At 35.8% G+C, this 25,856-nt stretch overlaps 1 protein-coding gene and 1 non-coding gene across 9 annotated transcripts in view; one reads left to right on the top strand and one right to left on the bottom strand.

Annotated features, from left to right (window-relative positions):
- ZNF638 (zinc finger protein 638) overlaps positions 1-24,790 on the top strand; it is a 90,716-nt gene extending 65,926 nt beyond the window's left edge. For 6 of the 8 annotated variants that reach the window (XM_024998652.2, XM_024998648.2, XM_059891250.1 and 3 more), the window contains 12 exons: positions 501-629; positions 1,801-1,842; positions 2,364-2,498; positions 4,984-5,109; positions 7,871-7,908; positions 13,227-14,445; positions 15,047-15,112; positions 16,954-17,908; positions 18,693-18,797; positions 21,761-21,850; positions 22,621-22,739; positions 24,469-24,788. In XM_024998652.2, coding sequence (XP_024854420.1) covers positions 501-629; positions 1,801-1,842; positions 2,364-2,498; positions 4,984-5,109; positions 7,871-7,908; positions 13,227-14,445; positions 15,047-15,112; positions 16,954-17,908; positions 18,693-18,797; positions 21,761-21,850; positions 22,621-22,739; positions 24,469-24,534 — 3,090 coding nt within the window. In that variant the 3' untranslated portion in view covers positions 24,535-24,788. Of the gene's footprint in view, positions 1-500; positions 630-1,800; positions 1,843-2,363; positions 2,499-4,983; positions 5,110-7,870; positions 7,909-13,226; positions 14,446-15,046; positions 15,113-16,953; positions 17,909-18,692; positions 18,798-21,749; positions 21,851-22,620; positions 22,740-24,468 lie in introns of all 8 variants that reach the window. The other 2 variants (NM_001192476.2, XM_024998650.2) reach the window with 2 other exon arrangements.
- Positions 4,260-4,331, bottom strand: TRNAC-GCA (transfer RNA cysteine (anticodon GCA)). Its single transcript has one exon. It is a non-coding gene; the product is annotated as a tRNA-Cys (tRNA).
- Positions 24,791-25,856: the final 1,066 nt, after the last annotated feature.

The following is a 25,856-nucleotide window of genomic DNA, read 5'->3' as shown; positions in this document are numbered from 1 at the left end:
CTGAACTTCCTGATGTTCAAGCTGGTTTTAGAAACCAAACTGTACGCTGCTCCAATTTTATACTTAAGAAAATGACAGAACAGAACTTGATAACCGTTACACATTTCTTTGGTTCTTTCTTTCCTCATATTTCTCATATTTTGTCAATCATTGAGTTTATTTACTTGATTCATGATCGTTTATTGTCTGCTACATACTATATACTGCTCTAGGTAGTAAGGCTATAGTGATGAATAAGATAAATAAGATTTCCTTAGTGTCATTTACTACAGTGTCCCTTGTTATTCCTCTTTAGTATTGCTTTATGAGTTCAGTCATTATTTCTTGGTTTTAGTTGTCATGTTCTTAGTGTATATGCCTCACCTTTCTAAGGAATGCATTTTTTATTTTAAAAATATTTGGTAAGTTATGAAATTCATTTGACTCATAAGTATTAAATTTTTTAAGGAGAAGTAACTTAATAAGACTTTTTTTTGTTCTTGTCATTTCTATTTTAAAAGGCATTTATAGAAATAAATAGAAAATCTGCAGATTCTATGATAAAATTTTATACCTGCTTCCCAATATCAATGGATGGAAATCAACTCTCAATAAGTATGGCTCCTGAAAACATGAATTTAAAAGACGAGGTAAATAATAGATTTACCATTGTATTTACTAGACTATTATTAAAATTTTTAATCAAATTTATTATAGTCTGTTTTGTTTTCTAGTTTTCTTCTTTGGGTCATGTGTTTTTTCTCGGACACTAAGAAAGCATCTTCCTTTTTCTCCATAGTCTCCCATCTCATTGTTTGAGAGTTACTTCCATACTGAGGGAATCCAATCCCTCATGTATGGTGGAAGGGATTATTTCCTTTCATTTCTTATAACTGGCTCGTGCTAGGTCTGATCTATTTTAACTTCTGAAATTTCTTCTCTCTTCATCCCATTCACCTTTGCTTCACCTCTTTAAAACTCATACTAAAAATAGTTATTTGTTATATCCTCTGCCTTCAGTTTTGTCTTTCTCAAAACCTTTTTCACAAAGTCATGACACTGGCATAAAATTCAAATTTATTTGAATTTAATTAATTTAGAAATCCTTCATTGTTTCTGTGTGGCCTACAAAGATTTACTGCTAAGAGGCATGAAGCAGAGATACTAGGAATCTCTAGAGAAAGGTGGAAACGCATGTCTTTTGAAAAAGCTTTCCATACAGAATCATTCTACTGTGATATAATTGCTGGGGTAGTTTTATATATGTCAGCATTGAAGAGAAAAAAATTTAAGAATTCTTGTCCCATCAGGTAAAGTTCGTTTTCTGTACATTTAAGCTTTCATCAGCTAGCTTCTTCCAGCTTTGATGTCTTTGTGTTGTGCCACTCCTGGCCTCTTTATATAATTCAGTAACATCAAATTGCTGTACACTTAAGAACCTTGTGATGTTTTTTTCACTAGCTTATATCTCTGTGTGTTCTCATCCTCGAGTTTGCTTTGTAATTTGAGTTCTCTTAGTGTCTGCTAAATTAGATCTCTTATTCCTTGTATGTGAATTTGAGTGTCTTTCCCTCAATGGTACCCTCTTGGTAGTCTTTAATGTTCTTAGGGGACTAAGAAGAATTAAAGTCTATGGTCAGGTATGACTTAACTTTTGTAGGAACAGGGAAAGATTTTTGGAAGGAACAGAAATTTTGCTTGACTCTCATTTTATGAGGTAGTTATTAATGCTTGTTCATATTTTATTATAAATCTTGACTAATTAAATATATAAATAAGAAAGAGTATGCACCTTCAATCTTCTTTATTTTGCCTTTCTAGGAAGCTATATTTACAACCTTGATTAGAGAAAATGACCCAGAGGTAAATTTTGCATTTAAACGCTTTTGTACACTTGTTTAACTGATAAAAACATTGTTTGTTTTATTGTTTTCACCTGTCAAGAATTAAAGAAAATCTTGGCACTAGCTTTAAAAATTGAAGTGATGGAGATGTCATATGAGTCTTCTCTTGGTAAAAAAAAAAAAAAATAAGAAATAGAGGATAAAGGAGTCCCTAATGTGAAATATTTTTAGATTCTGGAACCATATTAACTGACTTGGATAAATATTGGGTATATTAGGTATTTTGGGTAAATGTTAGGTTGATAGAAAAAAGATTATACTTCTTTTTTTTAGTATATTGTTTCACTGATCATTCAGATATAAAATTAATACATTATCTTTACCTATATAGTCATTTTCTTACTCTTCCGAGGGGATGTCACCTAAACTCAGAAAAATTAAATTATTGTTAATCTGTGTTTTACAGTTTGATACTTCAGCTGTGTGTGTGTGTGTGTGTGTGTGTGTTTCTAATGCTGTCTCTTAAAAAAAAAACTACAGGTAAATATAGATAAAATTTACGATCGATTTGTACATCTTGATAACTTACCGGAAGATGGACTTCAGTGTGTACTTTGTGTCGGACTTCAGTTTGGGAAAGTGGATCACCATGTATACATGAGTAATAAAAACAAGGTAACAAGGTCCCTTCTATTTTAGCTTGTATATATATATCTTTTAGAGAATATGTTCAGTTCAGTTCAGTCGCTCAGTCATGTCCGACTCTTTGTGACCCCATGAACTTGCAGCACTCCAGGCCTCCCTGTCCATCACCAACTCCCGGAGTTTACCCAAACTCATGTCCATCATGTCGGTGATGTCATCCAGGCATCTCATCCTCTGTCGTCCCCTTCTCCTCCTGCCCTCAATCTTTCCCAACATCAGGGTCTTTTAAAATGAGTCAGCTCTTTGCATCAGGTGACCAAAGTATTAGAGTTTCAGCTTCAACATCAGTCCTTCCAATGAACACCCCGGACTGATCTTTAGGATGGACTAGTTGGATCTCTTTGCTGTCCAAGGGACTCTCCAGAGTCTTCTCCAATACCACAGTTCAAAAGCATCAATTCTTCGGCACTCAGCTTTCTTTATAGTCCAACTCTCACATCCATACATAACCACAGGAAAAACCGTAGCCTTGATTAGATGGACCTTTGTTGACAAAGTAATGTCTCTGCTTTTTAATATGCTGTCTAGGTTGGTCATGACTTCCAAGGAGTAAGCGTCTTAATTTCATGGCTGCATTCACCATCTGCAGTGATTTTGGAGCCCCCCAAAATAAAGTCTGACACTGTTTCCACTGTTTGCCCATCTTTTTGCCATGAAGTGATGGGACCAGATGCCATGATCTTTGTTTTCTGAATGTTGAGCTTTAAGCCAACTTTTTCATTCTCCCCTTTCACTTTAATCAAGAGGCTTTTTAGTTCCTCTTCACTTTCTGCCATAAGGGTGGTATCATCTGCATATCTGAGGTTATTGATATTTCTCCTTGCAATCTTGATTCCAGCTTGTGCTTCCTCCAGCCCAGTGTTTCTCATGATGTAGAATATGTAGCTGAACTCTGTGTTCAGTACAGTTTGCAACTTTTAATTCAACTTCTGAACTGTAAACATTATTCAGTCTCTGAGCAGAATTATAATATACCGTTTTATTTTCTACTGGGCTGTAATAAGAAGGAAGAACTCCTAGTTTTAAGGGGAAATAGAGACTTGCACAAGGTAGAAAGGTAATGTGTGCAAAGACCATTATCTTATGGGGAAGTTTAGACTTGAGTTCATCTAGCCTTAAGTACCTTTGTGACCTTAGCTAAGTTGTTTACACTTTTAGTTCTTATTTGTAAAAGGAAAGAGTGTCAACCAGGTATTTTCTAAAGTCCTTTCCAGTGTTAAAACACACAGAGATAACTCTGTTAAGTTATATGTAAAGAAGTAGAAATAACCATTCCTTATTTTCATAATTTGGCTAAAGCCAAAAAGATAAATCCTTTTTACATTTGCTGTACCCTCTGTCTTTTCTTAATTCACACTTGTGCCCATGAAAATTAGGGTTTGGTTGAGAAGAGCCCTGGAGGAGGAAATGACAACCCATTCCAAATCCCATGGACAGAGGAGCCTGGCAGGCTACAGCCCATGGGGTAGCAAAGAGTCGGACATGACTAAGCAGACATGGACACAACCGTATATTACCTAGAAAGTTCAAAAGGATTTTATAGTAAACTTGACAGTATTTGCTCCATAAAATACACCCGATCTCCCAAGTAGAAGTGAAGTGAAAGGAAGTCGCTCAGTCATGTCTGACTCTTTGCAACCCCATGGACTGTAGCCTACCAGGCTCCTCAGTCCATGGAATTTTCCAGGCAAGAGTACTGGAGTGGGTTGCCATTTCCTTCTCCAGGGGATCTTCCCAACCCAGGGATCGAACCTGGGTCTCCTGCACTGCAGGCAGAAGCTTTACCATCTGAGCCACCCGGGAATCCCGATCTACCAAGTAGTAGATAGTAATTCCTTTGACATGTTTAAGAAATTTCTTAAATCATGTTTGTCAAAGTAGTGCTAACCATATTTACATTATTGTTCAGCCATCACCACTCTCCGTCTCCAGAGCTCCTTATAAACTGAGACTTCCTATCCATTAAACAGGAACTCCCCATTCCCTCTTTTCATAGCTCCTGGCAACCACCACTCTACCATTCACATTTTTGTCTCTCTGAATTTGACTATTGATATTTTAGGTACCTCATATAAGTGGAATTGTACAATATTTGTCCCTTTGTGTCTGGTTTATTTCACTTAGCATAATGTCTTCAGCATGCTTTGTAGCCTGTGTCAGAATTTCCTTCATTTTTGAGGCTGAGGCTGATAAAATATCCCATTATATGCATGAACCACATTTTATCTGTCTACTCATGTGTTGGTTGACACTTGGGGTTACTTTTGCCTTTTTTTTTTTTTTTTTGCTTTTGACTGTGTGAATAATACTGTATGAACATGCATGTACAAATACTTGCTCCAGTTCTGGCTTTCAATTCTTTTTAGGTATATATTAAAAAATGAAATTGCTAGATCTTATGGTAATTTTACTTTTAATTTTTTAAGAAACTTAATATTTTTTTGTCTTCTCCAAGGCAATTCTTCAGTTAGATAGCCCTGAATCTGCTCAGTCAATGTACAGCTTTCTGAAACAAAACCCACAGAACATAGGTGACCATGTATTGACCTGCACATTATCTCCAAAGATGGACTCATCAGAGGTAAGATGATTTTGTATCAGTTTTTGTTTGTGCTTTTAGAAAATGAAGGAGACATAAAGGTTATTCTCCCAAAGCTAGAGGATATAATCTGAAAGTAATTTTGAGAATTATTCTTGGGCAGTAGTCAAACTGGTTATGAGTTCAGATAGTTTGTTTTAAAATTTTATTTTGCAATCACTATTCCAGTTTTTATAATTTATGAAACTGTGAATTTGTCTAAATGAGAATAAATTGAGGTAGTCTTAGGAAATGTAGCATATATGGTCATACATGCAGAGCAATTCAATATTCATAGCATGATTATCTCCAGAATGCAGAATCTACACTGAGTCCATTTTTACTTTCTCCTGATAGATGTTTGTTTTTTTCTTTTGTTAAATTACTTATAAACTCTCTTCTTTTATAAGGAATAAAATTTTACAGTTTCTTGGCTTGCACCATAGTAAAAACATTGTCGTCGTGTTACTCAGGTCATATAACTTAATTACTATTTTTTGAATCTGCTCTCAGAGCTGTTTTTCTCACGCTCTGTTCTGAATTTATGGTCATTTGCTTTGTTAAGCACCTGTATACCTCTGCTTTTCTTTTTATTGGTCTTCTGAGTTACATCTGTTATTTCTTGGACTCCGTATCTCCTATTCTCTTGGATTACTTTCTGTTTGCTAGAATACATTGTCAACTAATTTTCCCAGAAAGTATATGTGGCCAGTAGACCTTTTGAATCCCTGCATATTTGGAAATGACTTTATTTTTCTCTTACTTATTTCATTGATAATGTGTTTAGGTGAAGAATTCTTTGCCCATACTGTTCTTTTATTGTTTGTTTTTTTAGTGGAGAAGACAGACTGTAGATAATTCACACACACATATACACCTTATCTATTATAAAATAGGTTAGCTGCAATACGTTGTGTGTGTGTCAGGTGGTTAAAAAGTGCTGTGAAGTACTGTGGAGACAAATCAAGCTAAAAGGATACAGAGTGCTGAATGACCGGGTATGCCAGGGGGATATGTGTATTTTAGACTGGTCAGGCCCCTCTGAGAAAGAATTATTTGAGAAACGTAAAAGAAAGAAAAGAGCAAGTTCTACTAACACAGCAAGGAGAAGAGGTTTTTAGAGAAAATAAGCGCCAAGGCCTTAAGGACAGTTTGGTGATTTGGGAGGATCAGTAAGTACAGTGAACAAGGTTTGAACTTGGTTTGGATTTTATTTTCTACATTCTTCAGATCTAAAAATTAGTATATTCCTTCTTCACCTGAGGAAAATTTTTCTCTTATGTCTTTGAATATTCTCTTCAAAGTTTAATATTCTGTCTTTCTGAAAGTAGCACTTGTACTGATACTGTAGATGCTATATCCTATTGAATTTTTAAAATTTTAAGAACAGTTCTTTAGAGAGTATTCTTTAGAGTTCTTTTTAAAGGAGTTCTCTGAAATATCTTTTTTTTGTATGCTTAACTTGTTCTCTTTTGTGCATTTGTTTCTCTCTGACTAATTTACGAATAAAGCAAGTTAGCTAATACAGGTATCTGGTATAGATTTCCTTCACTGTCATATAGGTTGGTTTTTTTCTAAGAAGTTTTCTCAAGAGAAAACTGCTGGTAAGCACTATGGATAGGGTTTATACTGCCATCTTTAGTTTTCTTTATGTATCATTACAGTGTAGGCGCAATACCTTACCAGGTATCCTAGTAAAGAAGGCCTTTACTCTGGGATGTGAACTCTCACACCAGGAACCTCTCTAGAAATATTATTCAGTTTTTATATAATATAGTTCTCAGCTTTTAATCTGACAAGATCTAAAGAAGTATCATTCTCAGTTCAGTACACATGATTCCCCCCAAAAAAAGCCTTCAGCTAGTATGTAAAAGTTCTGAAACCTGGATATTTTTGCTGTTTTGTTCAGTGATGTATCCTAAGTGCCTGGATCAATGCTTGGTACATAAGCACTGAATTTTAATTCCTGCTTCTTTCATTTTGGGCTCCAGGACATTGCTTTCTTGGTGGTTCAGATATATGTTTAAAAGGATTGTTGTTAAAATTTGTCCAGGATTTCTATATGTTTTGTGTAGAAAGCTTTTTAACTAGTTTGGAGAAGGCAATGGCAACCCACTCCAGTACTCTTGCCTGGAAAATCCCATGGATGGAGGAGCCTGGAAGGCTGCAGTTCATGGGGTCGCTGAGGGTCGGGCACGACTGAGCGACTTCACTTTCACTTTTCACTTTCATGCATTGGAGAAGGAAATGGCAACCCAGTCCAGTGTTCTTGCTTGAAGAATCCCAAAGATGGGGGAACCTGGTGGGCTGCCGTCTATGGGGTCGCACAGAGTCGGACACGACTGAAGCGACTTGTCAACAGTAGCAGCAGTCTCCCTTATAAATATTAATAGAAGTCTTTTAAAATTATAATTTCACACAAAAAGATGTTGATATTTCAGGTTTTTATTCTTAGCAGAAGTGGCATTGCCAGGCTTTTAAAGTTAAAATTTTTCCTATGTACTTATGGAAACTTATTTTTCTCATTAATTTCTGTGTATCATTTATTCTGTATAACCTTATTTAGAGCTTTTAAAAATGGGGGAAAAGTTCTAGAACATGATAATTATATGGACACTGAGAACTACCTGTTTTGATGTATTTTTAAGGTATGGTTTTGTCTTTTTTAGCTTAGATTTTTAAGAACTGAAAACACTGCATTGATGAATTAAATATTTGAAATCCAGTAGAATAGACCCTAATAAAATATGGAATTATATTACAGGTGAAAGCTGAGAAAGACCCAGAACTAGGAAAGGAAAGGTATGTTTCTTTAAGTTTGCTAAACTTTTTATAAGTTAATTACTGAATTTTATTTCTGTATTTTATGGTAATTGTTTACTTATAATAAAAAGTTTATCTTTCATGATAATTCTGTGTGTATATGAGTGTTGTCAGGGTGTTTTTTGTTTTGTTTGGGGGTTTTAGGGGCCTATGTTTGACTTTCGGGCCTTTTGTTAATGTTGTTTTTGGTCTCTTTCAGATATTTACTGAATTGTTTTTTTTTTTTTAAGGAAAAGAGAATGTATACACACAGTTTATATTAAATATATAAATTTGACTTCTTTATAAAATGTTTTGCTAAGACTTGAACAATTCAACTGTGTTATCACTATTTGCTAGACTTTTCTATTCCAAAATAGTTAGGCACAATAGTAAATTTTCAATTTTTTTGTAGAACCTTTTGAAAGTTCATTGAGTTTTTAAAACGAAAAAGATACTATTTAGTGTATATTTTGGTATAAAACAAAATAATATGTACACTGCTTTATATTTTCAGAGGTTGAAAGTTTGTTCTTCAGAGTCTATACAAACTAGTAACTCACCACTTTTTTGGACCACATATGGTATATCCTCTGCTTAGTGACTTTCTCATCCTGATAAATACCATACTCATTACCACCTTTGTCCCACCGATGAATAAACCCCCATTTTACTCCTCATCATTGGGAATCACTCATTGAGAATTCTTTCTCTTTTATAGTAAGGAGTTTACCCTTACTTCTTAGTCAGTTGTAGTAAGAGCTTATCAATTTGAAGGAGGAGTTTGAGTGTTTAAATATGGGAAGTTTATATTATTTGATACACTGCCTAATTGTAAGATGCCTGAAAAACAGAATTTCTTACAAGTTTTTGTCTCAGTTTTTATCAAATGAGACTTTTAAATGATAAAGCTGATTATAAGTATATTTATAAGCAATAGATTTGCTATATGGGTTCACACAGACTTTTTTAAGTTGTGCATCATTGTACCAGTTATATTTACATGCCTAAGAAGTAGAAACCAATAGCAGTGTTTGCTATAAAAGCCTACAAAGGGCTGAATAAATAACAGTGCCACATGTGGTAGTGTAAATAGACCTGCAGTTTGGGCACAGTAACTGGCTTGTAAGTAAGTAGGCTCTTCCAAAAATCCACTTTATATATTTCATTTGACAGTTTCTTTCATGTGTGAAAGAATAGGTATTGTATGTGTTTTGGTCATTTTCTCTTTCATTGTTTTGACTTTTAAAATCAGGTGTGTCTTAATTTACAGATAGTTGTCTGAGCTTATAAAAAGAATTTTTAAAGTTCTAGCACTAATAATTTTTTAATTTCCATTTTGCAATAATTTTTTTCTGATATGCATGACATTAGAGAAAAGAGATATGGGATATTGCTGAATACTTCATATTTCTTTTTTTTCTCTCTTTTATTCACATTTCTTTATTGGAGTGATCCTGAGAAAATACTGGTGCTTGTTCCTTTTTTTTTGTTAAAGCACTTATGGATACTAATTCATTAATATGATCCTCTTGTTTATAATTAATGTAAAGCATTTGCTTTTTAAAAGAAATCTCACATGGATATATTACTAATTTAATAAAATTCTGCATTTTACCTGTTCTAACTGCCCCCCATGTCAGCATTATTTATCATGTGATTAAGGGTGCAAAATGAAGTGTTTGCAAGTTCATTAATAATGTTGGGAAAAACTCAGTGGCTGTAACTAATCTTCAGTGTTATGTCTCATTCTAAAGTTTCTTGGAAGTATGTTGTTGTTCATTCGCTAAATCGTGTCTGACTTTGCGACCCAGTGGACTGCAGCACACCACACTTCCCTGTCCTCTACTATTTCTCCTGGAGTTTGCTCAAACTCATGTCCATTGAATCAGTGATGCCATCTCATCCACTATTGACCCCTTCTCCTGCCCTCAGTCTTTCCCAGCATCAGGGTCTTTTCCAGTGAGTCACCTCCTCCCATCAGGTGGCTAAAGTATTGGAGATTTCAGCATCAGTCCTTCCAATGAATATTCAGGATTGATTGCCTTTAGGATTGACTGATTTGATCTCCTTGCTGTCCAAGGGACTCTCAAAAGTCTTCTCCAGCACAACAATTTGAAAGTGTCAGTTCTTCAGCACTCAGCCTTCTTTACAAACTCTCACATCACACATAGCTACTGGAAAAACCATCGCTTTGTATCTTTGTCAGCAAACTGATGTCTCTACTTTTTAATATGCTGTCTAGGTTTGTCAAAGCTTTTCTTCCAAGGAGCAAGCAATCCATTTAATTACATGGATGCAATCACTATCCACAGTGATTTTGTATCCCAGGAAAATAAAATCTGTCACTGTTTCCATATTTTCCCCCATCTATTTGCCATGAAGTAATGGGACCCGGTGCCATGGTCTTCATTTTTTTAATGTTGAGTTTCAAGGCATCTTTTTCATTCTTTCACCCTTACCAAGAAGCTCTTTAGTTCCTCTTCACTTTGTGCCATTAGAGTGGTATTATCTGCATATCTGAGATTGTTGATACTTCCTGTCAGTCTTGGTTCAAGCTTGTGATTCATCCAGGTCTGCATTTCGTATGACATACTCTGCATATAAGTTAAAGAGACAGGGTAATAATATATAGCCTTGACTTACTCCTTTCCCAGTTTTGAACCAGTTGTTCTGTTTGTGGTTCTGTTCCTTCTTGACCTACATACAGGTTTCTCACAAGGCAGGTAAGGTGGATGAAGTAGATGTTTTTCTGGAACTCTCTTGCTTTTTTGATGATCTAATGGATGTTGGCAATTTGATTCTCTAGTTACTCTGCTTTTTCTAAATCCAGCTTGAACATCTGGAAGTCCTTGGTTCATGTATTGTTGAAAACTCGCTTGGAGAACTTTCAGCATTACTTTGCTAGCATGTGAGATGAGTGCAATTGTGCGGTAGTTTCAGCATTCTTTGGCATTGCCTTTCTTTGGGATTGGAATGAAAACTGACCTTTTCCAGTCCTGTGGCCACTGCTGAGTTTTGCCAAATGTGCTGGCATATTGAGTGCAGCACTTTATCAGCACCGTGTTTTAGGATTTGAAATAGATCTGCTGAAATTCCATCACCTCCCCTACCTTTGTTCATAGTGATGCTTCCTAAGACCCACTTGACTTTCACACCCCAGGATGTCTGGCTCTAGATGAATGACCATACCATCATGGTTATCTGGATCATTAAGACCTTTTTTGTACAGTTCTTCTGTGTATTCTTGCCACATGTTAATCTCTTCTGCTTCTGTTAGGTCCTTACAGTTTCTGTCCTTTATTGTGAAACATGGAAAGTGTGTGTATGGTGTTAATCTTTGATCTCATGGCCAACTTTTATTGTATACCTTTTCTGAAGGTTTTGAAACCCTAGTGTTATGGTGGGATGGGGATAGGACAGGAATGGGAAATTAGATACCTCTGTACTGAATCCTGCCTTCCTGAAGTCCTTTTTTGGTCTAGTTTCCAGAATATGACTTTGTTTTCTTTGATCTTTTAAGAGACTGGTTTTTTGACTCTGGTGTTAATACTTTCACTTATCTGACTTCTCAAACTGACTCTCCAAGCTAACTTGGTGAACACTGAAACTTTTTCCATATTAGCCAGAAAACTAGATACTATTTGAATCCTGTGAAGAAAGCAGTATAATTTTAAAAGACTGACACACAAGAACAAATACAGAATTAAGCTGTTTTCCCAAGTAGGCTCATGCTGTCTGTCCGAAGTGTGGACCTGCATAGTGATTCATTATGTTAAAAAGATAATAGCTTTTTAAATTTATTGACAAAATTGAAATATGGTAGACAGGAAGGACTTGGCTATATCCTAGAGCCAGGAATCAAAATCACCAGTTTTCTCTTTCTAAAGCCCGATAAATTGGTAGTTTCATATAGCCTTAACTTGTAAAGCCTTTAGGGTTACTGTGCAGTTCTGTAATGAGGCAGGAATTTGAATTAAATCATTATTGGAAATCAGTCTCTTAAAAATGAAACTTAAAAATGAAAGCTCACGTTTTGAGAAGTAATATTTACATGACTGCTTTAACTGAATATCACAGCTTTTTCTCATCTTTGTCATATTTGTGCTTGGCAACAAGTTTTTTCTTGATGTGTTAGAATTTGGGACATCAAATGTCAGCCATTTTATATTTTAATATAAGGGATGTGAATTATTTCAAATAAAAGTCTTTAAATCTTTTCAAGTATACAAAGGGTAGCTTATACAGATGAATAGAATATTATTTGATTAAAGTCTATGGTTGCTGACTTTTTAACTTAAATAAATTCTTGAAACTGTTTGCCTTAACAGCTTTCCTATTCAAGAGGTGTTTCTCTGATCTCTTAGGAAAGTTTTCTCTTTTGGAATTTTAAGTTTACAATCTTTGAGGGAGGGAGAAATTGTTTATTGGCTCATATGATTAGACCCTAATGTATAGCAGTTTTTCCAAATTTTTGAAATATTATTAATGTCTCAGGACACAGATAATACATCATCTTGTGGTAACTGAAGAGTAGCATATCTTTAATTATTCTCTATAACTGGAAAGATTTTAACATCTTTCTTGTGATATAGCAAAGGCACCTACACACTTTATAATAAGACTACATGTTTATGTAAAGGTGATCTTATCAGCTTTGCCACTAACTTTAAATTTCTGACAAGAGTATTTAAAAGGTATTTCCCAAGAAAGTTTTCTTATAAGTATTACTAACAAATACAGTTCTTGGGAAATTAAAAACAAATCTGTTTCATATCCTAAAGAAAGAGGTGACATATTAAGAGTGTGAACTTGCACTTTCTGTTTATGTTCCTTTTTGGTAAGGCTCACTTAGAGAATTGTAAATTTTAAAGCATGAGTCATTAGTTACATGAACCATGAACATATTTTACTGATGGGAAGCTAGGATCTAATAATTTGCAATGTCTTGAATTCACATTTAGCCTTCTAATATCGGGCGGGGGGTAATGACACAGAGGGGGAAAAAATGGTTATAACTTACGTGGGTAAAAGGCTCATACCAGTGGTCATAATATTGCCATTATTTCATTGAGCTAAAAGGAAATCCTTAGTGCAGTGGAGGCTTTTTTAAAATTTTATGTTATCTGTATATTTACATCAAAACTTCTTAACCATTTTAATGTTGATTGACTGGATTTCCAGTGCTTATCACTATTGCATTAGGAAGTCTTGACAGTTAGCATAGGCAGGGTTATTTATAATGGTTGAATTCTCATCATAGTTTGATTTTTGTTTGTGTTTTTGTTTGTATTCTTTTTGTTTTTAAATACTTATAGCCCTGACTTGAAAAACAGTCCAGTTGATGAAAGTGAGGTGCAAACAACAGCTGATAGTCCCTCTATTAAACCTAGTGAGGTTGAAGAAGAATCTGTTCCCAGCGTTCAAACAGGAACTTTTATACAGCAGAAAGAGCCTTTTGAGGAAGAACCAGAAAAAACACTGTGTGTCTCTGATTTTGCTCTTGAAACAGTTGAAGTTGAAACTCAAGGAGAGGAGGTCAAAGTGGAAATTCCTCTTGTAGCATCCACGTCAGCCAGTATTGACTTATTCACTGAAAATGTAGGGGAATCTGTTTTAAATCAGCAGGTGTATACCGGTGACTTTGAGAAGGAAGAGACAGAAATTATTAACCCGGAAACAGAGTTATCAACCTCTGATAATACATTTATAGAAGAAAGGAACATCAAAGGAATTCTAGAAGACTCTCCATCTGAAGCAGATTTCTTTTCTGGGATTACAGAGTCTATGATAGAAGCTGTAGCTGAAGTAGACAAACAAGAAACTGTTTCAGAAATAGTACCATCTACTTGTGTTGTGGCCTTAGTACCTGGAATTTCCACTGGGGATGAGCAGGCAGTGAGCACAAAGGGAATTTCTGAAAAAACTAACATGGATGAGAAGGAGGAGAATGAATTAAATACTAAGGAAGCCAGAATGGATCTGAAAACAGGAAGAGAGAAAGCTGAGAAGAATGATAGGATGGTTACAGAGAAGCTGGATAAGGTTGTAGCTGCAGTGAAAGAAAAGCCTGCAGAAAACTCAGTGACCAAGGCATGTCCAAATAAAACAGTGGTTCAGGCCAATAAGCCTGATGAAACGAGTAAAATCAGTATGCTGGTTGCATCAAATGCATCTAGCAGTAAATCAGGCATCAAGGCTGATGTGGTCTCTTCTACAAAGGCAAGAGCTACAGCTTCAAAATCTGAAAACCAGAAAAGTTTTCTAAAATCTGTACTCAGAGATCAAATAAATGCTGAAAAGAGGCTTTCAGCCAAGGAATCGGGTCTACTTAAACCTACAAGTGCCAGGTCAGGCGTGGCTGAAAACAGCAGTAAATTAAAACCCATTCAGAGCGGTGTTACCAGAGGAAGCAGTGGAAGGATCTCAGCCCTGCAAGGCAAAGATTCTAAACTGGATTACAGGGATGTTACAAAACAGCCTCAGGAAACAGAGGCTAAACCTTCCATCATGAAACGGGATGACAGCAACAATAAGGTGAGGAGGGTAGGAAGAACTAAGTGTCTTTGAAGTGATTAGTCTCTCTATTGTAGCTAAGGAGTAGGAGATGTAATTCCGTTTTATACTTTCATCTCCTCACTCCTTTTGCCCCCAAGCTCCCTTTTCCCTTTCTTAAATGACTCCATTGATTTAAGCTAGTAGACACTTAGAATAATAAGCTGAAATTTGTAATTTATTAACATGTGAAAGCATTATTTGGATAAAATATGGTCAGTAATAAAACTTTGGATTTAAAAATAATTCTGCAGTGACACTCCTGCAGTGATTTAACATCCTGCTTCTGAAATGGGAAACCGTTTTCTCTTTTAAATTGAAGCTTCATTTATCAACTTACTGATAGACATTGTAGCTATTGAGAAGAAAAGATTAGTAAAACTGAGTTGAACTGCAGTTTATGGAGATGATGCCTGTACCGTTAAATGATTGTTGACTTCACTTGGAATACCTATTAAATATTTGTATCATTGAATATGTTTGGGTAATATTTGCTTTCTGCTTTCTTTTTTTGTTTGTTTTAAAGGACATTAATAATTAGTTGTAAATTCTGTTTTTCTGTGTTTCTTATTTAATATTTCAGACTTTGACAGGGCAAAACACTAAGAATCCTAAAAATACCACTGGTAGAAGTTCAAAATCCAAAGAGGTAAGAAACAGTCCACTAATATGGACCCATCTGTTCCATCATTCCGTAAGAGTTCGTCTGCCTTGTAACTTGTGTCTCTCCTATAATGATTAGCTTGATACAGAGCAAGGGACAGGAATGAGATATTTTAATTTCGACCTACTACCAGTTTGTTTTCTGACCTTGAGCTAAGCTAAATAGTTTGTGTTCTTAGTGTGGAGCAAAAAGTTATATAAGGATGGAAAGGGAATTAGAAAGGGAGACACCTCCAGTCTCCTCTCAATAGGAATAAGTTATAATACAGAATAAAATCTTGTGTGTAAAGGAGATTGACTTTTGACTGGAGTCCTCTCCAATTTGTAGTCCTTTTGGTATAGTTCAATATACCCTAACTAGATGGGCTCTAAGATTTAGTTTCTGATTACTGACATCTACTGCCAAATAAACATACTATAATTTTTATTTGGCTGTTTGGTATTTTAGGTTTCTGTTACTCATAGATTATTTTTTCAGTTATTTTACTTTTTTCTTCTGGTAGGGGATAAATTTGAGCCTATTTTATTAGAGCAAGGAGAAATGTTACTAGTTTAAAAAGCCAGAAGTAAGGATTATGGTTTATTTCATGGCTTAATAAATTAATCGTACAATTGCGTACAGATTCCCCCTCCTGCCCTGAAATTAATGGGGTATGTATTCTAATGCCATTATCATGTTTGCTAGTAATTGGCCATTGATAGCATACTAAATGCGTAGGAGGCTTGCCAGGAATTTATTTTCTTTAGTATTGGCACCATTTTTCAAATCACAGATAACTGTTTCTTTTTAATTTTTTTTTACGTGTAGTTATATTTGTCATTAAATCTTAGTAATAAATTTTCTGTGTAACGTTCTCAAAACATAAACCTTACATAGGCATACCTTAGAGATATTACAGGCTTGATTCCAGATTGCCATAGTAAAGGGATATCACAATAAAAGTGAGTCACATGAATTTTTTGGTTTCCCAGTACATGTAAGTTATGTTTGTACTATACTATACTCTGTTAAGTGTGCAGTTGCATTGTGTCTTCAGAAAATGTGCACACCTTAATTTTAAAATACCTTATTGCCAAAAAACGCTATCATCTGAGCCTTCAATAACAGTCTTTTTGTAAATAGAAGCATCAAAGATCACTAACTAGAGATCATCATAACAAATATAATAATGATGAAAATGTTTGAATGTGAGAATTACTGAAATGTGACAGATACATGAAGTTAGAAGATGCTGTTGAAAAAGTGGAGTCAGTAGACTTGCTTATCACGGGGTTTTCATGAATCTTCAATTTGTAAAAAATGTATCTGCAAAGTATGCCTGTATCTTAATATTACATATCTTAAAATATATATTATATGTGTAAATTCATCAGTGGAACAATCTAGTTAGCTGTTAACTTTCTAGTTTCATTTGAAGTGCTTTTAGTAGTCTGTGAAGTCTCCAAAACTCTTGGAAGATATCATTTAACATATGGAAGCTGTAGCTTTTACATTATATTGTTTGATAAGTGCTTTAAATGCAGTATTTTTGTGCATCATATTTTAAAATTCATACATCATTTAGGAAATAATTGTAATCTTACTGAAATTGGATTGATATTGTTAGGATTTACCTTTGGCATTGTTTATTCTTTGGCTTTTTGGGGCTTTGAAAAATAATTTCAGCTGTAGGAAACATCTCTATGCTGAAATTCTCATACTATATCTCTTGAAATTCTCACAAATGATAGATATGTCATGCACATTTATTGAAACTATTTGGGACCTAGCCAGTTATCAGCAGTTATTCACAGTTCTGATTTTTTTTTCTTTAATTTTTCCAACAGGAACCTTTATTTCCATTTAATTTGGATGAATTTGTTACTGTGGATGAGGTTATAGAAGAAGTAAATCCTTTTCACGTCAAGCAGAATCCACTGAAGGGAAAAAGGAAAGAAGCTCTCAAAAATACCCCTTCCTCTGAACTGAACTTAAAGAAGAAGAAGGGAAAGATCTCTGCTCCTCGTGTGGTTGAGGGAGAGTTATCTTTTGTAACATTGGATGAGATTGGGGAAGAGGAAGATGCAGCTGCACAGCTAGCACAAGCTCTAGTCACTGTGGATGAAGTAATTGATGAAGATGACATAAACGTGGAAGACATGGTTAAAAATTCAAACTCACTTCTTACATTAGATGAGTTAATTGATCAAGATGATTGCATTTCTCACAGTGAAACTAAAGATGTTACTGTGCTGTCTGTGGCTGAAGAGCAAGATCTTCTCAAACAGGAACGCTTGGTAACTGTGGATGAAATTGGGGAAGTAGAAGAGCTACCTTTAAATGAGTCGGCAGATATCAGTTTTGGTGCTTTAAATACTAAAGGAGATGAGGGAAATACTGGAAGGGATTCTCTTGGGTTCATTTCTTCTCAGATGCCTGAAGACCCTTCTACTTTAGTTACTGTAGATGAAATACAGGATGACAGCAGTGATCTGCATTTAGTGACTTTAGATGAAGTAACTGAAGAGGATGAAGACTCTCTGGCAGATTTTAACAATCTTAAAGAAGAGCTTAATTTTGTTACTGTTGATGAAGTTGGAGAGGAAGAAGATGGAGACAATGATTTAAAAATTGAGTTAACACAGAGGAAAAATGACCATCCCACTGATAAGAGAGGTGATAGAAAAAAGAGAACTGTGGACAAAAAGAAGACAAAACTTGAAGCTCTGTCTCAAGTGGGCCCAGTAAATGAGAATGTTATGGAAGAAAATCCGAAAACCATGATTGAAAGACGTTCAGCAGGTAGATACTTAGAAGTGGTAATTTTTGTTTTGTGAGAGGACTGTATTTAAATTTTTTTTAATATATTTTATAGGATTACTGATATAATTGTGGCCAAGTGATACTTTCCAAAGAAATATGTTCAAGATTCACAAAGTTGTCTTAGTTCAGATATTATGCCTAAGTTACTGTATCTCAAGAAAAAAATAACAAAAACAGAAGGCAAACTAGGGTAGCCAGATTAGAATTGGAATGACAATGTTATATTTGTATTATTGAGAATAATACAGCTTTTAATAAGTAGAAGGCTATTTATATCTAACTGCCTCCTAGTTTTTGCTTAGACATAGAATTTAGAAAAATTTGTGAAGGTCCCATTTCACTTTTAAGTAATATTTTGATGGTATACAATGATAGGGCAGTTCACTTTTAGTACTTCAGAGAGAGCAAGATAATTTCCAGTACAGAAGTCTTAAGCGATTTAGCCAGACTAAGAGGGAAAATACTAGAAAGATCCCACAGACTTGTGGAACAAAATAGAAAAAAATGTTTGTAGGTTCTTTAAGAAAAGCAGGTAGGAAAGTGTAGTTTGGGTCAAGGTAAATGGGAAAATAAAAGGAGAATGCTTAGACTAATGCTGACTGTTTTAAAATAGGAGTCTCCTATTTTTTTATTAGAAATAGGTTTCCTTTCCAAATTTGTGTAATACTGTATTTTTTGTAAAGAAGTATTAAAGTTGTTATTCAGAATTAAAACTAATTTAAACACTGTTACTGTTGTAATAAATTAGACTTTCTCTTTAAAGCTACAGTGCCAACCAAGAGAGTTAGAATTGGAAAAATGCCACCATCAGAAAAAGTTGTTACAGTGGAACCAGTGAAAGATGAAGAGGCCTTCCAAATTAGTGAAGGTAAAGTAAGATTAATTGAAGTGGGAGAGAGAGTAACACGACATGAGGTGGTGGTGGTTAAAGTTCCAAAGATCTACTAAGAAAAGTGTCAAAAAAGATTGAATAGGGCAAGGGATGGGAGTGAGGGGAGGCAGCCTATTAATAGTTAGATCTGGGTAAAGGTTTTTATCTTTGACATTATAGAGATTATTGGAGTGGGATAATAGAAAAATATTATCTAAAAATGTTACTAATTTTCATGGAAATGATCCATGAAAGGTATTCTGACCATGTTGCAGCATCAAGTAAGGATGGTTTACTAGCTAACTCACCTTGTGGACCAGGTTCCTCGCTTTGTGGATGCTGGCACGTAGCCAGCCAATGAATTAAATAAGATGTCTTAATAACATTAATGTAACTTATGTTGACACAAATAAGAAACAGTATCTAGAATGCTCCAGTTAACTTGACAAGTATTTGTTACCATGTATGTTATGTGTGTTAGTCACTTCAGTCCTGTCTGACTCTGTGACCCCATCGACTGTAGCCTGCCAGGCTTCTCTGTCCATGGATTCTCCAGGCAAGAATACTGGAGTGGGTTGCCATGCCCTTCTCCAGTGTCTGTTATATTCATAGCAAAATGCTAAATTCCTTGTACCGTTCTCTTTGCAGCATCCTCATTGCCCTCTTGCTTTTGTATTCCATGTTCTCTAAGGAAAAATGGCCAACTGTGATGCAGTCCAAGCTCACTGACCTAGCTCTCAATTGGGTCCTAAGTGCTGTTCCACAGTTTATTTAGGCCTCTTTCCTTTCCCATTTCCTAACCAAGTGTAATAAAAACTTGAAACCTTTCTGCTTTTTGTCAAACTGGATAAAATTTTTTTCTTTTTAGTCTTACTTGATTTCTCTGTATCATTTGTTACTCTTGATCATGTGCTTTTTCCTGATGCTCTCTCTCTGTTAAGTGGGTACTCCTTCTTTGTCTATTCTTCTCCGTTAACCTCTCCTTAATACCAAGCCATAGGCAGTGGTTTTGTTGCTGTTTAGTTGTTCAGTTGTGTCCAACTCTTGTGACCCCACAGACTGTAGTCTGCCAGGTGCCTCTGTCCACAGGATTTCTCAGGCCAGGTTACTGGAGTGAGTTGCCATTTCCTTCTTCAGGGGATCTTCCCAACCCAGGGGTTAAACTGTGTCTCCTGCATTGCAGGCAGATTCTTTACCACTGAGCCACCAGGGAAGCCCGTCAGTGGTTTTACTAACTGACAAATGCTTCTAGCATGATTTCATCAGAGCTTCCCCCCCTGAGGATTTCTACTGTGATGCGGCAGCTTCAACTGTCAGCTTGCTTAGTACTGCCTCATTTCCACAGAAAAATAAAGAAAGGATCACTTCTTTACTGCTTTTGTAACCATTTATTTTCATTATTGGGCAATATGTTTGATGAAAAACCTAGCTTAAGAAAGTAATTTCTTAAAGAATTTTAAATTTAAAATATTTGTTTTAATCTTTTAATTATTATGTAACATATATATTAATAATACATGGTATTGTTGTTTTTATTATTAGATAAAGGTGCCTTTGGAATGGTAGGAGCAAGTGTGTTTGAGAAAGCTTGTTACTCTGGTAAGGGAATAAATTCTTACAGCAAGAGACTGGAGGCTGTTTTAACCATCAAGTCAAGAAAAGGGAGACAGTCTTTTTAATCAACTCTTTGGGACTTGATGACTGATAAAATGAAAGGAATAAGAGAAGAGTAAATAATGAATTCAGTAGTTTCTAGCCATCCCCTCAGATGTGGTAAACGGTGGCCCAGTTACACGGGGAGAGCACTGAACTTGAAGTCACAAATCTCCCATCACTTCCTGGCTATGCAACCTTGAACAAAATCAGTTTCTTACCTCTTTTGGTTTTGCTTTCTCCTTTGTGAAGAAATATGGATAGTAATGATTTGACCTGCCTATCTCATATGTGTTAAAAGCCAAATGGGATATATATATATAAAAGATTTGTCAAGTGCTATATTACAGTTAGGTATTTCACCTACTTAGGGTAACTAGAATTGCTTGGAACCAGTTTTTGGTTTTGTCTTCCCCCAAGATCATATTATGCAGTCTGCTGATAACATTGAGTACTTTCTTAGATGTTAATTCACTTTGCTGGATTTGAATGTTTGTAATTTTACTTGTGATTCAGTGTAACAAGGCTCTTAGTCCATCAGTGTAGACTCTGTTTTTCTTGGTTGGAATGGCTTCTGTAGAGGCTGTCAGAATTATTCTCTGCTCGTGTGCTTTTCCCTTTAATCTACACTCTTCTCCCAACCCAGCACTTTTGCATACACATGCTGTTATCCGTAATGTAGAACTCGAACTTCTCCCATTTACCTTTGAATTTTTTCTGGAATCATGTATAAATATGCTGTTAAACTTTAGTCCCATATCCTTAAGTCCATTTAATAAAGTTGAACTGATTTACCCATTTATTCCATATATAAAGACTCTTGGAAAAATAGTTGGGTGAGAAAGGTTTCCTTAGAGAGATGATCCATAAATTAATCTTTGAAGGCAGGGATTATCTGATGTTAGCCTCACAAAATCTGGAAATGGACCTATTTGCAGTGAAGGAATGGACATACAAATGTAAAGAATGAACTTTGTAGACACAGTTGGGGGAGAGAGTGAGTGGGATGAATGGAGAAAGTAGTATCAACATATATACACTATTGTGTGTGAAGTGGATAGTTGGTAAGAAATTGCTGTATAACACAGGGACCCGGTCTGGCGCTCTGTGATGACCTAGAGGGGTGGAATTGGGGGAGGGGAGGGGGAGGCTCAGGAGGGAGGGGATGTATATATATAATTATGGCTGATTCGTGTTATTGTATAGCAGAAACCAACACAACTTCGTAAACATTAAAAGACAAATCTGTAAATCTATTTTGAGTAACTTTTTTTCTTTGAAAAATTTAATGACTTTGGTTGGTGAAGAATCTGGATTAGAGGATTCAGAACCAGAACAGAAACGCAAGAAGATTGAGGACTCTTCAGGGAGATCAGTGGCACCTGATGTCCCTGAAGGTAAAGTAAAAATGATATTTTTCCTTATCCACGTGAAATAAAGATTCAGTATCATAATAAGTATTCTGTTGTTTAGGTAAGTAATGTGGTGAACTTGCTTAGATAATTAGAGTGGAAATTAACAAGTTTTGCGCACTGGCATTTCTGTGTTTTTACCTGGCAAAGATATTTTTATTGCACTCTTGAAGTCTGGGATAGGTACTCTCTTTGTTGCTCTGGTAAAATTGAGTTATACTTTCCCAGACAGAAATTACAGTTGAGTATTAGGACATGCTAGAAAAGCTTAGCTAGCAAACTTTGTTCATGGCCAGCTCAGATGAGCTGGGGGGCATCTGAGCCGGGGCTGAGCCGGCCAGCTCAGATGATCCGGGGGCATCTGAATGTGTTAGGCATTACCTAATATATTCCTCAAGCAGACAGTTGCCTGTCATTTTGCCTCTTCATACCATTATACCATTTCTTTAAAAAAAAAAAAAAAAAAAACAGTGGATGCTTAAGAGATTTATTTCAAAGACTGCCAGATTCTTTTCCAGTGCCCTGGCATCCTGGAAGCTCTGGAATATTGTAGAATTCATTTAAAAATAAAGACCTCAGTTTCGTGATTAGAAATTTAATTGCTCTTGATCGCTGTGTTTGCATATATATGTAAGTATATGCTGTGTGTAGTATGTTTGTCATGTTTAGATAAATTTATTAACACAGCTATAGAAAGAATATAATTGATTTTTTTTCCCCTTCCTCTTCCCTTTCTCTCTTTCTGAATTTTCAAGATTTAGACTTTCTTGTACCGAAGGCTGGATTCTTCTGTCCAATTTGTTCCCTCTTCTACTCAGATGAAAAAGCAATGACAAATCACTGCAAGAGTACACGTCATAAGCAAAATACAGAGGTAAGTTTTTTTATTCTTAACTCCTCATAGAATCTTCAGATGTTGTTACTACAGTTAAAGTACTGAAGTGTCCTTATAAAATGTACCTTCTTTCCCCTTGAAACAACTTTTTAAGGTTTGTGCCAGTTTATTTGTGTCCTTCACTGTATCTTGGCACTAACTTCTAGTTTTTATTCCTTATTTTCTGGTAGCATTTGCCAGAGTAGATTTTGTGTATTACTAGTCCCATGTGACCGGAGAAGGCAATGGCAACCCACTCCAGTACTCCTGCTTGGAGAATCCCATGGATGGAGGAGCCTGGTGGGCTGCAGTCCATGGGGTCGCTAGGAGTCAGACATAACTGAGCGACTTCACTTTCACTTTTCACTTTCATGCATTGGAGAAGGAAATGGCAACCCACTCCAGTGTTCTTGCCTGGAGAATCCCAGGGACGGGGGAGCCTGGTGGGCTGCCGTCTATGGGGTCACACAGAGTCGGACACGACTGAAGCGACTTAGCAGCAATAGCAGCAGCAGTCCCATGTGACACTCCATTAAAGTGTGGGAAACTATATAATCTGATGCCCTCTTGCAGAGTCATGGACACATAATGTATTAATGTTTTGGACTTGTCTAGCAAAAGAATCCACTTTATTTAAACCATTTCCTTACTACCACTATCCCCTTTTTAAGTTGTAAATATCTTTGGGAAGCATTTAGAATACAACCCCAGAGAATCATCATTAGCCAGAGTTGAAACAGTGGTTCTCATTTCCTCCTGAATGTTTGAGAGTTGCTCTGTGTATCCTCTATATTTAATTTGTGGCACAGACACTCATCTAATATTCTTTAAGCTGTTATTTACTTGCTGGAAGCTTATTCAATCCCCTAGTCAACTTAAAGAGTATCTAAACCCAAGGATCTAATACCCAAGATCACATAGCTAGTTAGGGGCAGATTTAGGATTTGAACCTACTTTTGTTTTATTCTAGGCTTGTTCCCTTAAACATTGTGCTATGCTACCTGTGCTCTTAAGTTATCATGTCACTTTTCCACTCGAAATCTTCCACTGGCTTCATATTACCCTTAGAATAATATCCAAACTTCTTATTGTGGGTCTTTAAGGCCCTACATGATCTGATTCTTTTCTGCTTCTCTGACCTCCTATTATTGCTCACCATGTTCCAGCTTTTTTGTCTCTGTTTTATTTTTCCTATATTAAAGGCCCTTTGCACCTTTATATTGCTATTCCTTTGCCCTTTTGCAACCCCTTTTGTCTAACTGGTTCTTCATCATCTTTTAAATCCCAGCTCAAACAACAGCTTCCCTGAAAGGCCTTTGACAGAGAAAAGACCTAGCTAAAATAGAGAACTCCTCCCACCTAAAAAAGAATCAGTCTCATTTACTATACTGTCTTTCTTTCCCTTATAATACTTACTGCCACCCCCCAAATTATCTTAATTGTTTATTATTTCTCTTTCCCCACTAGAATGTAAGCTCCATGAGGTAAAGGGTCTTACCTATCTTGTTGACCACTGAGTCCCCAAGCATCAATATAATGCATATTATATCATAAATACCAGATGATTGATGAAAAGAAATAATGTTAATATAAGGCACTGTTTCTTTAATCTTTATTTTGTAGGATCAAGCTTATTAAATTGTAAATACAATGAAATGTGTTAGGTATAATTGTAACACAGCAAAGCAGCATCTAATAAATATTTTATATTATGAATTGCTTTTAACAGAAGTTCATGGCCAAGCAAAGAAAGGAAAAGGAGCAGAATGAGGCTGAAGAAAGAAGCTCTAGGTGATTGAGGGGGTGGGGGGAAGAATTCATTAGAAATTTGTTTAGGGTCCAGTTGATTTGTGTATTTTTGTTATCACTTAATTTGTAATTTTTGTTTCAGAAGCAGATATTCATGTTGTACAAATTTCTGATTGCCCTTGATGTAGAGAGACTGATGGGGAAAGTATGATGGGTTTGATTTTTATATCAAATCATCAGGCATGGAGAAATATCTTTTAGAAGTGTTAAAATAAATGTTCCTACTGTATATTTAAAATATCATGTTGTGTTTGTGGCTGATTTATTGAAGACTTGCTTGCCTCTGGTTGCAGACAGGCTTCTCTACAACCACTGTGACTTGGGGTGCTTGGGGATCCTTCTTACATTACTAGGAATCAAGGCATGACAGTGTTTGGCTTTGCTTCAGCTATCCTTGTACAGGTCAAAGATTTCTTAAAATTTTCAGTTTTTCTGGATAAAATTTAATTATGGCATGCTTAGCCCAGGTAGGTTTGAGTAAAACTTTGCTTGACTTTTTTAATGGATTAGAAAGATACTTTTTCTGCTTCTGGTAACAGCTGTTTTTGCCAGGACCCATTTAAGGTGATTCCTAGCAAGTCATTTAATATTACCTTGAAACTGTGAAGACAGAACAGCTTTTACTTCCTATAGACCACAGGAATTGCTTTGTAAACCGTTTGAATTATTATTGAATATGTTCGTAGGGAGTTGTAAAGGTGCAAAAAAGGAACTCACTGAATTGTTAGGTGCTGGACACAGTCCTGTACTGTGAAGTTGTAGATGAAACTGTGCTTCAGACATAAGCCTACTGACTTTGAATTTTTAATATCTGATCCTTCCATCTCTTAATATTGCTGTTGTTTGAGTTGCTAAGTCATGTCTGCCTCTTGTAACCCTGTTAACTGTAGCCTGCCAGGGCCCTCCATCCGTGAAATTTTTCAGGCAAGCATGTTGGAATGGGTAGCCATTTCCTTCTCCCAACCCGGGGATCAAACCTGTGTCTCCTGCATTGGCAAGCAGTTTCTTTACCATTGAGCCACCAGGGAAGCCCCTCTTTTTATTAGAATGCACCAATTAACAAAGAGGATGAATGGAAGGAAACAAAAAACAACTATTTGTTTAGATCTCTTACTCCCATAACAGCACACACTACCTCACAGTCAGCAAGAGAGAAATGAAGAACACAAGACAGCATTTTTCTGTTGTTGCTCACCACACTAAGTGCACACTCAGTTCACACTTAACCATAGCCTGAGCAAAATGGCATATTACCACATGCCACAAACTAAGGAATGGTGTGTGGAGAGGGATGGCCTATGAATGCCA

Source organism: Bos taurus, chromosome 11, assembly GCF_002263795.3.
Source record: "Bos taurus isolate L1 Dominette 01449 registration number 42190680 breed Hereford chromosome 11, ARS-UCD2.0, whole genome shotgun sequence".
Taxonomy (NCBI): domain Eukaryota; kingdom Metazoa; phylum Chordata; class Mammalia; order Artiodactyla; family Bovidae; genus Bos; species Bos taurus.
This window is presented reverse-complemented; position numbering and strand designations above follow the sequence as displayed.